This window comes from Choloepus didactylus, chromosome X (assembly GCF_015220235.1).
Source record: "Choloepus didactylus isolate mChoDid1 chromosome X, mChoDid1.pri, whole genome shotgun sequence".
Taxonomy (NCBI): Eukaryota; Metazoa; Chordata; class Mammalia; order Pilosa; family Megalonychidae; genus Choloepus; species Choloepus didactylus.
In genome coordinates this window covers 192910500-192923869 of record NC_051334.1, presented here as the reverse complement: position 1 = coordinate 192923869, position 13370 = coordinate 192910500, and the positions used below count along the sequence as shown (strand labels likewise).

At 39.2% G+C, this 13370-nt stretch overlaps 1 protein-coding gene and 1 pseudogene across 2 annotated transcripts in view; one reads left to right on the top strand and one right to left on the bottom strand.

Annotated features, from left to right (window-relative positions):
• Positions 1-4277: 4277 nt before the first annotated feature.
• LOC119523402 lies at positions 4278-4904 on the top strand (annotated as a pseudogene).
• A 6545-nt stretch (positions 4905-11449) lies between these two features.
• The window catches only part of VBP1 (VHL binding protein 1), a 33663-nt gene continuing 31742 nt past the window's right edge, over positions 11450-13370 (bottom strand). For both annotated transcript variants that reach the window (XM_037822040.1, XM_037822041.1), the window contains exon 6: positions 11450-12459. In XM_037822040.1, the coding sequence (XP_037677968.1) occupies positions 12389-12459 (71 nt within the window). In that variant the 3' untranslated portion in view covers positions 11450-12388. The remainder of the gene's footprint in view (positions 12460-13370) is intronic.

The window sequence follows — 13370 nt, the reverse complement described above, 5'->3', positions numbered from 1 at the left end:
TAAATCTCCCTGGGAACATGGGACATGACTCCAAGGGATGAACCTGGACCTAGCAGCATGGGATTGAGAAAGCTTTCTTGACCAAAAGGGGAAGAGAAATGAAACAAAGTTTCAGTGACTGAGAGATTTCAAATGGAGTTGAGAGGACATTCTGGAGGCTATTCTTACGCACTATATAAATATCCCTTTTTAGTTTTTAGTGTATTGGAATAGCCATCAGGAAATATCTGAAACTGCTGAACTACAACCCAGTAGCCTTGATTCTTGAAGACAATTGTATAACTATCTCTCTGTGACCGTGTGATTGTGAAAGCTTTGTGGATTCCACTCCCTTTTGCCAACGTATGGATAGATGAGTAGAAAAATGAGTAATAGAGAGGTGTGCCAGTTTGGATGTATTATGTCCCCCAAAATGCCATGTTCTTTGATGCAATCTTGTGGGAACAGATGTATTCGTGTTGGTTAGGTTGGAGTGTTTCCATGGAGATGTGACTCAATCAACTGTGGGCGAGACCTTTGATTGGATAGTTTCCATGGACCTGTTACCCCACCCATTCAGGGTGGGTCTTAATTGAATCGCTGGAGTCCTACAAAAGTGTTCACAGACAGAAGGAGGTGCTGCAGCCAAGAGCCAAACTTTGAAGAACGCTGGAGCTGGAACACAACCTGGGATCAGCAGACACCAGCCATGTGCCTTCCCAGCTAACAGAGGTTTTCTGGATGCCCTTTGCCTTCCTTCAGTGAAGGTATACTTGTGCTGATGCCTTCATTTGGACATTTTCATGGCCCTCAGACTGTAACTTTGTAACCAAGTAAACCCCCTTTATAAAAGCCAATCCATTTCTGGTGTTTTGCATTCCAGCAGCATTAGCAAACCAAAACAGATTTTGATACCAGAGAAGTGGGGTGCTCCTGAGATTGCAAATACCAACATGTTGGAACAGCTTTATAAATGGATAAAGGGAAGATTCTGGAAGAATTGTGAGGAGCTTGATAGAAAAGGCCTAAATTGCTTTGAAGAGACTGTTAGTGGCAATATGGACTCTAAAGATACTTCTGATGAGGCCTTGAGCAGAGATGATGACTGTGTCATTGCCAACTGGAAGAAAGGCAATCCTTGTTTTAAAGTGGCAGAGAATTTAGCAAAATTGTGCCCTGGTGTTGGATGGAAAGCAGAGTTTGAAAATGATGAGCTGGGATACTTAGCTGAAGAGATTTCAACACTAAATAACGAATGTGTGGCCTGGCTTCTCCTTGCAGCTTATAGTAAAATGCAAGAGGAGAGGGATAAGCCAGAAATGAACTCTTGAGTTCAAAGAAACCAGAAACTGATAGTTTGGAAAATTCTGGGCTTCCAGAAAGTGAGACCCCAGAGGCTACAGCCACACATGAGGATTTAACCAAACATTTCAGCACAAGCCAGGATTGGAGATGGAGTCATCCAGAAAAGATTTGTGGAAAGTCCTATTGTCTGATGGTTTTGACCCCTGTAAACTGCATGCTAAGCCAACGAGATTTTTGCAAGATCTATATAGATCTATATAGACACTGTTGGTCTGGAATAGAAAAGGGAGAAATTGAAGGAAAAATTTCTTCAAAGACAGAGCCATGGAGGTTGAGGTCTGGAGTCAAGAAATCTCGGGCTGGGAGAGTGGAGTGGCCCATGCACGTGGAAAGGGTGAATTTGACCCAGAGACAGAGTGCAGGTCTTCTGCCTGGATGCTCAGGAAGAGTGCTGCCACTCCAGGCCCCAGAGAGGGTGGAACACATTCCCTGGGGATTGGGGAGAGCCTGGCTGCCACCACACTGTTCTGAAGGAGTTGAACATGTGCCCCAGAGATGGAAGAGAATCTGGGTGCTGCCCTGATGTTTGAGGAGGGTGGGGCCGAGAAGAAGGTGGTCTCCCCAGTGTGTGGATATGTTGGAGCACTCACCCCAGCATTTGGAGAGGAAAGGGCTATTGGGTAAGCCTCTAGAAAGTGTGGGATTGCTGCTCTCTCAAGCCCCAAGGATATATGACTCTCAGACTTTGAAATCTAGGAACTGTTTTGGTCCTGTAAACCCTGTTTTCCTTACTGTTTCTCCTTATGGCAATGGGAATGTTTATCCTAGGACTGTCCCTCCTTTGTATATTGGCAGCAGACAACTTGTTCTGTTTCACAGGTCCACAGCTAGAGGGGAATTTTGCTTTGGACAGACCATGCCTGTAACTGATTTTGATACGATCTTGTACTTATCTATTGTTACTGAAATGATTTAAGTTTTTGTGATATTGTGATGGGATGAATGTATATTGTATATGGAAAGATCATGGCATTTTGGGGTCCAGGGAGTGGAATGTGATAATTTGGATGTATTATGTCCCCCAAAATGCCATGTTCTTTGATGCAATCTTGTGGGAACAGATGTATTCGTGTTGGTTAGGTTGGAAACCTTTGATTGAGTGTTTTCATGGAGATGTGATTCAATCAACTGTGGGCAAGACCTTTGGATAATTTCCATGGACCTGTTACCCCACCCATTCAGGATGGGTCTTAATTGAATCGCTGGAGTCCTATAAAAGTGTTCACAGACAGAAGGAGGTGCTGCAGCCAAGAGCCAAACTTTGAAGAATGCACAGGAGCTGAGAGAGGAGCTGGAACACAACCTGGGATCAGCAGCCGCCAGCCACGTGCCTTCCCAGCTAACAAAGATTTTCCAGATGCCATTGGCCGTGATGCCTTCATTTGCACATTTTCATGGCCTTCAGACTGTAACTTTGTAACCAAATAAGCCCCCTTTATAAAAGCAATCCATTTCTGGTGTTTTGCATTCCGGCAACATTAGCAAACTGGAACAGGAGGGGTGGGGGTGGGGTGGGGTGGGAGGTTTTGTGTGTTCTTTTTTATTTTAACTTGTATTCTTATTCTTTTTTTGTGTGTGATAATGAAAATGTTCAAAAAGTGATTTTGGTGATGAATGCACAACTATATAATGGTACTGTGAACAACTGATTGTACACTGTGGATAACTGTATGGTTTGTGAATACATCTCAATAAAATTGAATTATTAAAAAAAGATTCTACGGACAGCTCATTTATTAACAAAAGCTTGGTTTTTGGTAAGTGTTTTTGTTTTGTTTGCGTTTCAGTTTTCTTAAAACACAACCACTAGGGATCCTGCTGCCTGTGAAGCAGTTGAGCTGAGGGCTTTAGTTATAATTCTTCTGCCATTCCGACCCCTCTTGCCTAGGAAAAAATCATGAACCAAACACTTGTTATACCAGTGTCACCGCCCATTTACCAATACTATGCGAGGTAACACATCTTAAAGAAACAGGTAGCAGAACAAAGGATGCATGAATACAGAAGCAGACAGTGGGGAGATGCAGGGTGGAAACACATGGGATTCTTCTGATTGCTTCAATCTTCTCAGCCAACTAGGAAGCAGGGACATTGGATGAGATTAACAACAGAGGAGGAAGTGTCTGGAATTAAAGCAAGGGGGGAAGGTATGAAAGTCCAGCAGAGAGGGAGAGTGAATAGATGACTGGGCAGCATTACTGCCCACTTGAAACTTTCAGTGATGGTGTTAAAGTAAAACCAGACAACTGGTATGTTTTCTTTAGCCACATCCAGCTACCTGGAAATTGGCACTGATTAGGAAGAGTAGGACTGACCCAAGACTGTGGTTTAACCAAGAGGTACAGCAAAGCAGGATGGGAACAAGGACAAGGGCATTAAAGATTTTTGTCAGAAAGCGATTAGGATGGAGCATGAAATGTAAGCTAGACTGAAAGAAGATAAGTCAGGATATACAGGACAGTGAAAAAGTGGGAAGATCAATGGATCGTTGGTCCCAGTGGAACCAGTACTTGTCGGGATACTCATAAGGGTAACAAAAGGTAGGTAGAGGTGGTGGTTATGAAGCAGAATGGTTTGAGATTGAGACTATAACAGTACTGATGATAGGTAATGACAAGATCTCAGGTATGACCATGGGAATAAGTGGCTAAAGGATAGGTAGGGAGAAGGCCAAGATCACTGGAGGGGAAGAGGTCAAGTAATTGAGAGGCCTAGCTATTGGAAAGATACACCTGAATACTAAAGTCACCAAGAGTTAAGACGGGAGAAAAGATACACCTCTAAGAGATGAATAATTCTTAACCTTTGGCGATACAGGCAGACGGGTTTCCCCCTTGACTCCTGCTGATGGAGGCCTATAAAGGGAAGGCCTTATTCTGAGTGTCAGAAATGCAAGAAAAAAATGGACAGAAACATAGTGGGAGTATTAATACACTATTCTCAGTCTTGACCCCTGCAAATGGAAGTCTATAGAAAGAGCGGTATTACTCTAAGGATATTTTAAGTATATAAAATATGTTTAATTGGGTGGGAGAAGAGTGATATTAGTTTGAGAAAACCACGAAAAAGAACCTCTACCTCCATATTTAAAATTAATTAGCACTCTCTTCCTCAGCGCTGCCCACGGAGGTGGCAGCCATCTCCTACCCAGCATCATGGCTGCCCTCAGACCCCTTGTAAAGCCCAAGATCATCAGAAAGAGGACCAAGAAGTTCATCTGGCACCAGTCAGACTGATATGTCAAAGTTAAGTGTAACTGGAGGAAACCCAGAGGCACTGACAACAGGGTGCGGAGAAGATTCAAGGGCCAGATCTTGATGCCCAACACTGGTTATGGGAGCAACAAGAAAACGAAGCACATGCTGCCCAGTGGCTTCCGAAAGTTCCTGGTTCACAATGTCAAGGAGCTGCAAGTGCTGCTGATGTGCAACAAATCTTACTGTGCTGAGATTGCTCACAACGTTTCTTCCAAGAACCGCAAAGCCATCGTGGAAAGAGCAGCCCAGCTGGTCATCAGTAACCAACCCAATGCCCGGCTGCGCAGCGAAGAAAACGAATAGACAGCTGGTGAGCAAGTTGTATTTGTGTGAAATAAAACCATAAAAAGTTAAAAAAAATTAATTAGCACAGTATTAAACTCAGTTTATTCTCAAACCTAAAAAAAAATTCCTGTATTTGTGGATGATACTCATTCTTCATTCCTTAGTTTCCTTTTCTTTTCCCTTCCTTGCCACAGGCTTGTCTCCTTTACTAGTATTAAGAACCAGCTTGTGGATTTATTTAGGTATTTAATCTAATTAACTCATTTCTTATTTTTATCATTAATTTCTTCCTCCTGGCTTCCTTAGACTTACTTTTTCTAACTTCTCAGTTGAACAGTTGATTTTTCTTTTTGATTTAGCATCAAAGGTTTGTATTTTCATCTGAATCCCCTATTCTTAAGCTTATTAGTGTTCTCATTGTATTAAATTCTAAATATTATTCCAGTTTTGATGTTTTTTATCTAAAAGTTATTTAATAGTGTTCCAGTTTTGTAACGCTGCCAGAATGCAAAATGCCAGTGGTGGACTGGCTTTTACAATAGGGGTTTATGAGGTTACAAATTTACAGTTCTAAGGCCATAAAAGTATCCAAACTAAGGCATCAACAAGAGGATACCTTCACTGAAGAAAGGTCCATGGTGCCCAGAACACCTCTGTCAGCGGGAAAGGCATGTGGCTGGCATCTGTTGGTCCTTTCCTCCTGGGTTCTGGTTTCAAAATGGCTTTCTCCAAAACGTCTCTGGGCTTCCGTCTCTTAGGTTCTATCTCTCAGCTCCTGTGCATCCTTGCTTGTTCTCCCAGGGGGTTTCTAAGCATCTGGGGTCCTCACTTAGCTTCTCCTGGGCAAACTCAGGGCTTCATCTCTTAGCATCTCCAAACGTCTTTCTGTCTGCATCTCCAAGCATCTGGGTCTGCATAGGCTCTGAGCTCTCTTCAAAATGTCTCTGTCTTTTATCCTCTCATAGAGGATGCCAGTAAACTAAATTAAGACCCACCTTAATGGGTGGGGCCACATCTTCATGGAAATAATCTCATCAGAAGGTCCCACCCACAATAGGTCTGCCTCCACAAGATTACATTCAAGAACATGGGGTACATAACAGATTCAAACCAGCACAAGTAGTGTTTAATTTCCATTTTTTTCTTTTTTCATTTAAATTGTTATTAAAATCTAATTTATCTGACTTAGTCAGAAAATGTGGACCAGATTATTTACTTTTCCAAGTATATTTTCTTCATTAGCTTAAAATTTGCTCCCTTTTTGTAAATGTTCTGAGAACTGGGTTTGTAGGAGCCAAGGTTTGATTGATAATAAATTAGCATTTTGCATACTTAACCTGTGACTGAGAATAGTATATTAACTACACTCCCCCCAAAAATTAATTAAAAAAAACTCCCATTATGTTTCTGTCCATTTTCCCCTGCATTTCTAAGGCCTTATATATTTTGACACAATGCTATTTGGTGATAAATGTTCACAAAGGTTTTATCAACGTGATCTTCTTTTAAATATTTGAAAGTAGAAACAAAAATTAAGAAAACAGTAACCCAAACTCCCTGATTAACTCACAATACCGACACAAAATATTTTCTTGGATGGGAAGGAGGGGATGCAGAGGGAGGCAGGTTGTTAACCAAAAGTCATATTAAATATTATTTATATATGAATGTGGTTAGTGAATATCATAACCAGTTTTCAATATTTTAGTATACCATGCAACTGTAAAGCACTGAAATATCAGTATGATTTATTTTTAGTAATTTATTGCCAGAGCCATTCTTACCCAAACTTTTTTTAAGGGTCTAATATTTTAGTGTAATGTCCTTGAGTAATTACCAATTTAATAATTTACTCACTTCCACATAGGCTACCTGGGCTATATTCCAGGCATTCTTTCTCTCTCTCTAAAAATCATTTTTTGAGTCTTAGTTATTGGTAGCTAGGGCTGGCAAGGAGATCATGGGCAGGAGCCATCATAACTAATCAGGCTTATTTTTTAACTCTGCAGAGTCAAAAGCAGCCTGAACAGAGAAACCAGCATTGGGGATGGGGGGATCCAAGATATGTTGAAACAAATTGCTAAACCACAAATCCCCCAGGAGAATGCCCTCTTTTTGTATCTCTTCAACTTATTTTTCCACCACTATTTCCCTGTCTCCTAAGTTCCTTGGAAACTTGCTCAAGTACCCCTATCCTTAAAATAAAACCTTTATTGGCTTTTATTCAGGCTTTAATCCCATATCTACTCATCCTTTTAAGAAGTAGAGTTTTGCAAAGACTGTGAACAACAGCTCTCTCCTCTTTTTTACTTCCTACTCCCTCCTCACCCCATGAAATGTCTGGTTTTAGCCTCTCTTGCTTAATCAATCAGTTCCCACAAAGGTCTCCAGAGGTCTGTTAGTCACCAGTCCTCATCCTTGACCTCCTTAACCTCTCATTTGTGCATTTGTTCTGGTCAGCCACTAAAATGGAACATTCCCCATTTGGCTTCCATGTTCCTGTCTTCTGCTCTCCTTCTCCAGTCCACAAATGGAAGTTTCTCCAAAATTCTGATTCCAGAAGCTACCAATTTTTCTTATTGGAAGATTTCATTCAGTGGGTGCCTTTGAAGTGGATATGGAAGCACCCTGACAAGAGCACCTCACAGCTCTTTCCCACTTCTCGCTTCTGCCTAATATGTAACAGAAATACCAGGCTGGGCCCATACAAAAAGGAGATAAAGTTTGCTTTATTTGCAATGTGAAAAAAAATTCTGGTTCCAATTCTTTCTATAGTTCTTCTTTCTTACTTTATCCATTTCCATGACTTCATCTACAATCTATGTTGATGACATGTTGGTCTCTGGTTCTAACCTCTCCATGGGCTTGCTGGATATTTTCACCTGGATGTCCTTGTGACTGACACCTCCACTTCAATGGGTCTAAAACAGTTTTTCATCCTGCCCTTCAAAAGTGTTCCTCTACCCTAGCTCAAAGCTTGAGTCAACTTCAATTCCTTCCTCCCAATTTCTATGCTCAATGTTAAGCTTTCCTCCCTGATTTTTTTTTTTCTCAACCCATAAATTAGGAAACACAACTTTGTGCTATCTCTCGGGAAGTACCGGGGAAGGTGCTTCTGCCATTTTATTAAAGTCCCTTATCCACTCTTCTTCTTGGGAGGTGGAATGACTTATGTGATGGAAGACACTGGGGAAGCCCTGCCAGGCACTAATGGGAAGGGCTGACATAAGTGTCACACTCGGTCCTGTCTCTTGCTCACTCATGCTGCGTGCCTTGTGGATTGGATTCAGGCTCTTCTTAGCCTCCTGACTCCATGTAGGAAGTAGTAGGTAGGGTCCCTTCTATTCTAATGTTGAAGAGGCCTGTAGTTCTTCAGCTGTGACTGGCTGGGCACACAGAGTCAGGGGAAAAGGAACAGACACACCATTTTGGCCTTGAATCCAAGCCATGTTCTTCAATCTGGCTTTATCCTGAATAAAGTTGATATTTTGGTTTGACCTCCCACATGATGCTTTACTTTCACCTAACACAGATCGAAATGCTTACATCTGGTGCTTTGAAATATTATTACTATCTGTTTTTGCAGAGGCAGTTACTAGTTAAAGGGTCCTAATAAAAGAAACTGAAAAAAATAATACCAAGCCAATGTCAAAAATGGGGCCATGACTATGAAAGATCAGACAGGCTAAGAGTGAAAGATGTTCAAAATCCTTTCTCCTTCAAGGTGGGGAACTGCCCTTGGATTATTTCTAGCTGAATTCTCCCGGAAACCTGAAGAAGATGGACCGTCAGGTGCATGACCAGGCCAGCTTCTGGTCAAATGCCCTGAGTGGTACAGTGTGTCTGGGCCTAGAGGGTTGAGAGTGAATGTGAATACCTGGTGGAAAGTCATGGCTTGGAGTTTTCCGAGTGCAGGTTGTTCTTGTACCTGGGCCATGTCCCTGGCCAGGACCAGAGGATGCTATGTAACAAGGGACTATTACAAAAGGGAGTGCTCCTTATTTGGGATATAGGGATTTTAAACCTGGGTAGCTCCTGCACCCATCTGTGTAGTGTGTGGGGATTGCTGTAAAAATTCCCACAGAAGAATCATGCCTAATGCCACTCTCCTGGCATGCCATCTTGCCTGTCCCATGTCCTGCAGAATAAAATGGCATCAGGCACGTGAGTCTAAATGTGTATATGAACCCAAGACCAGTTCTGAAGGGTATTGCACATGCACTGAATAGTGTCTTCAGAGGCAACACAACTCCACATCAGCCACTGAATAGGAATGCACATGGTTCTCAAAGGGTATGGGATTAGAACCAACCATACTTTAAAACTTAAAAAAAAAAAAGACCATTAAGGTTTCACTGAGGCTTAGCACAGAAAATAGCAAACATACTCGGAAAGGAGAGCATTGATTCATTGAGGGATTGAACTTAACATTTTTACTGAACTTAGTTATTAACTATTTCTAAATAAAGGAGGGAGGTATCATGGTGCAGAGGAGAGATTTGCCTGGGAGCCAGGAGATCAGGGTTCTAGTTCTGACTATGCATGTAAATAAGGTGCTTCCCTCTGCAGGTATCAATATACTTATATGCAAAAGGAGGGAGGAGGGCAGCATGGAATGATGGAAAGCACAGGCTGAAGCTGTGCACTCTTGGGTAACTGTCTTAAACCCTCTAAGCCTGTTCTCTCCTTTGTAAAATGGGATTAATAACACCTGTTTCTCAGGGTTCTTGTAAATGACAAAATGAGGTAATACAAAACGCCTCCACAATGCCTAGGACACCCTAAGTCCTCAATAAATGGGAACTATTATTAAACTATCTCTAAGATCTCTCCTCATTCGACCTTGCTCTGGTTATATATAATGAATAAAGTTGTGAGCAGCATTCCTATTGTGCGGGGTGGGGGGCAAACAATAAATTTGGGAATTGGTTAAGACTCTCTTTAGAGAGTATTGCTCTCACCAATAACTTAATAAATTAGAATACATATTAAGACCAGTACGGATGGCATCTATTTCTCTAAACTGCAGTAACAATTTTGTATATTCTACATTTTGCACAATTTGAGCATGTGAAAAACAGGAATTTAGAAAAATGTTAGGTACCAAACAAGAGCTGGGGAAAAGAAAACATCAGTTTGACTTGTGTCTGTTTTAAACTGCCAAGCCTGCAACAGCATACCCATGTTTCCGACCTTTTAGTAAGATAAAAACAATTTAAGCCTTTGCCTGTTGATCTAATTTAACAATGCTTCGTTCATTTCTCAATATACCTGAATATTCACCACCCTGTGTCAAATATGCCTTATCTAACAAAACTACTCTTAGTTAATTCCAGATAATAAAATGATACAATCTTTGACTCCATAATTCCAATTTTTGGTCATGTGACATCAGGAAAAATCCTCAATACAGAAAATATTCTATGTAAAAAAGTGTAAACTATTGAATTACTTGTTATTTATAGTAACAAAAATTTTTAAAATGACCCAAATGTCTAACTGTAAGTGGATGATAATTTACTATAGTAAACCCATTAGAATACTGCTATAAAATTAGTAAAATGATATGGATGTACTTGCATAATATTATGGGCAAATTTCATGTTATGTGAAGAGAGCAGGATACTTATAAAGACAAAATTGCTTCAAGTACATTTTTTTAAATCTATACATAGAAAAAGAAAATGAAAGCTATTGAAATGTTAAGGGAAACTGGCAAGTAAAATTTAAAGCCCCCCCCATTTTCTAAATTTTTTAAAATGAATATCTGTTTTATAAGGAAAAAATAATTAAAATTTAAGTTGCATTTACAACACATTTGTCACTTGGTATCAAGTTTCATAGCCAATCTTTTCCCCATATTCTGTGTATTATAGAAATATTAGGATTAAGCTTGAATATATCATGCCAAATCAAGATGGTTATGTTATCCTGAAAATGTAAACCACTATAAAAAAAAACAATCTGGCAGAACCAGGATTTAAATATCTTTCTTTCATTTAATTAACAGAACCTAACAGAGCCTAACAGAGCCTAACACTTGGCACATATTGGACATTTATAAACATATTGAATAAATTAATTTTTGCTCTTTAATTCATTTTTCTAAAGAACTCTGTTTCTCCATATTCCTTGTATTACCTAAAAATTCATATTTAGATTTTCATGGATTTACACTAAGATAAAATAAAGATCTGAGTGAATCATTCCTGTCCTAATATTAACAGGGAAATTTTGTACCAATATACTTACCATAATAAAGTATGGGGAAAAAAACAGCACTTTAAAATATTTCAAAATGTTTACAAACCTCAAATCCTAAAATACACAAATCTAAAATAAAATTACAAAGGAAAACCTGAATCAAGTATTTACGTATCTTTCAGATTAACTTCTCAATTGTTTGCTTAACAATATTCCTTTCAAAAAGATTTCGTGTTATTTCTACAAATTTAAGAATTTCTTGAGACCTAGTAGTTATATGTACAAGTAAACAAACTTTAAAATATGTGAAAAGATCTATGTTAACTTTAGAAAGATAAAATGAAAAACGCTGTCATACCACAGTTTTAACCTCATTGTTTTAATATCATGAAATACAAGTACAAAACATTGTACAGGTATACTTTTCACTACCTGGAGATGAAATACATTTGTGGTTTACCAGAATCTGTATCAACCAGTCTTAGCCACTACCAATGGTTTTTCACAGGAATATCTTACTAGCCTTATGAGGTTTTATCATGAATAAAAAAGCTCACAAATTTTTCCACTGCAGATTTACATGTATCTTAATATTCCTATTAAGCTGCTTTGAAGAACTGTTAAGAAATAGAAAACTGCCTTAGTCAAGACTTTTGAGTGAGTTCATACTGGCCAGAGATCTCCCTTATATTGGCTTTGCATAGACACTGCACCTATTTGGGATAAGAAAAAGTATAGCCTCAACAGCCCTCTTACTGTTTTTGCAAATCACCATTTCCTGAGAAGTCCAGAATATTACAATAGATGGTTAGTGGTTAACCAGTAATTCATGAAACCCCATTTCTGAAAAGCTAATTCACTGCAACAGAGGACCATAAAACCCCACATGCACTAAAGAGAATGCAACAATTCAAAGTGTCTCTTTCCTACCTCTAAATTGACTTACCCACATCAAATGAGAGCAACATCAGCCAATAAAGAAAAAGCAAACTGTGCTAAAGCGTCCAGCATTCAGCTACCATAGCAGACCTCACAGTTTTTAGCCATTTCAGCTAAGAGTTTTCTTACAACCAAAAAAAAATGATGAAAGCAGCATTTAATTTGTTGGGAAATGTGAAAAGAAACAAACAAACTTAAACCTGCTTATTTCATAAAATATTTTTAACTAGTTTTGTTTTTATAAATAAATAAAATGGTATTCTTGCTGTTAAAAAATCAGTTATGTCAATCTTTAAGGATAAATTTGGGGGTATTTAAAATAACATGTTTGGAAAACTGAACATTTTTGATTGCCAACATTATGCTTTGTTCTTGGCAGAATCATCTTTGTTTCTTCTTTTAACATCCCAATTATAAACCCTGGCCATATCTGGAGGAATTGTCAAAGAAAATGCAAATGTAATTCTAAAGATAATATATGCAATAGCTAAGTAGTCACTCACACATTCAGTCAAAGACACAGAAATTACACCCACAAAATACTGGTAACAATTAGTGTTGTAAGCCATCTTGCAATATTATCAATTGCTAAGAAAAATATTCCACCAAGACCAAATCAAGACACCAAATCAACAATTGTTTAGCATATCTAGTCAATTATGGTATTATATTTAACAAATATGTGTTAGACACTGTCAACAACAGTTTTAAAAACAGAGCCTTATCAATGAAATTTCAAAGATCACTCAACCCATCCATATCCTGCCACATAATATTTAAGTTAATACAATTTAATTATCAATAATTTTATATCTTATCCTTTCTTTAGTTTTACAGGACAGTCACTCAATTTACTAAGGGTCTACTATGTTTCAGACTAGGCACTGTACAAAGCACTGAATAAAAACTGAAGGCCTTTCCCTCCTGGAGCTTTTATTCCAGTATAACCATTTTTAACAGTCAGTATATCAATGACTGAGTGCACTGTCTCCGTGAGGTATGCACACCTTCCTAACTTCTGCAGCACCATCAATAATGGCATTTCTCCAAGCTTGCCTGACTCATCTTAGATGATGTCCTTTTCTCTCCTTCCTATAGTTAGATAGTCACTGGATCCTTTTTTTATTTTTCTCACCTTTAACACCTTTTCTTTCCAAAAGCATCACCCCCGCCTAGGCCCTAATCTCACAGATGGATGAAGGCATCCGGATTCTTCTCTGTGTCCCCCATTTCTCCACATTACCTGTCAGACAATTCCCTTTACTATGCTTCAAATAGGCCTGCCTTCCCCCTCCCACAAGTACTAAACACCCACCATGCACTACATAATGTGAAGAAGAT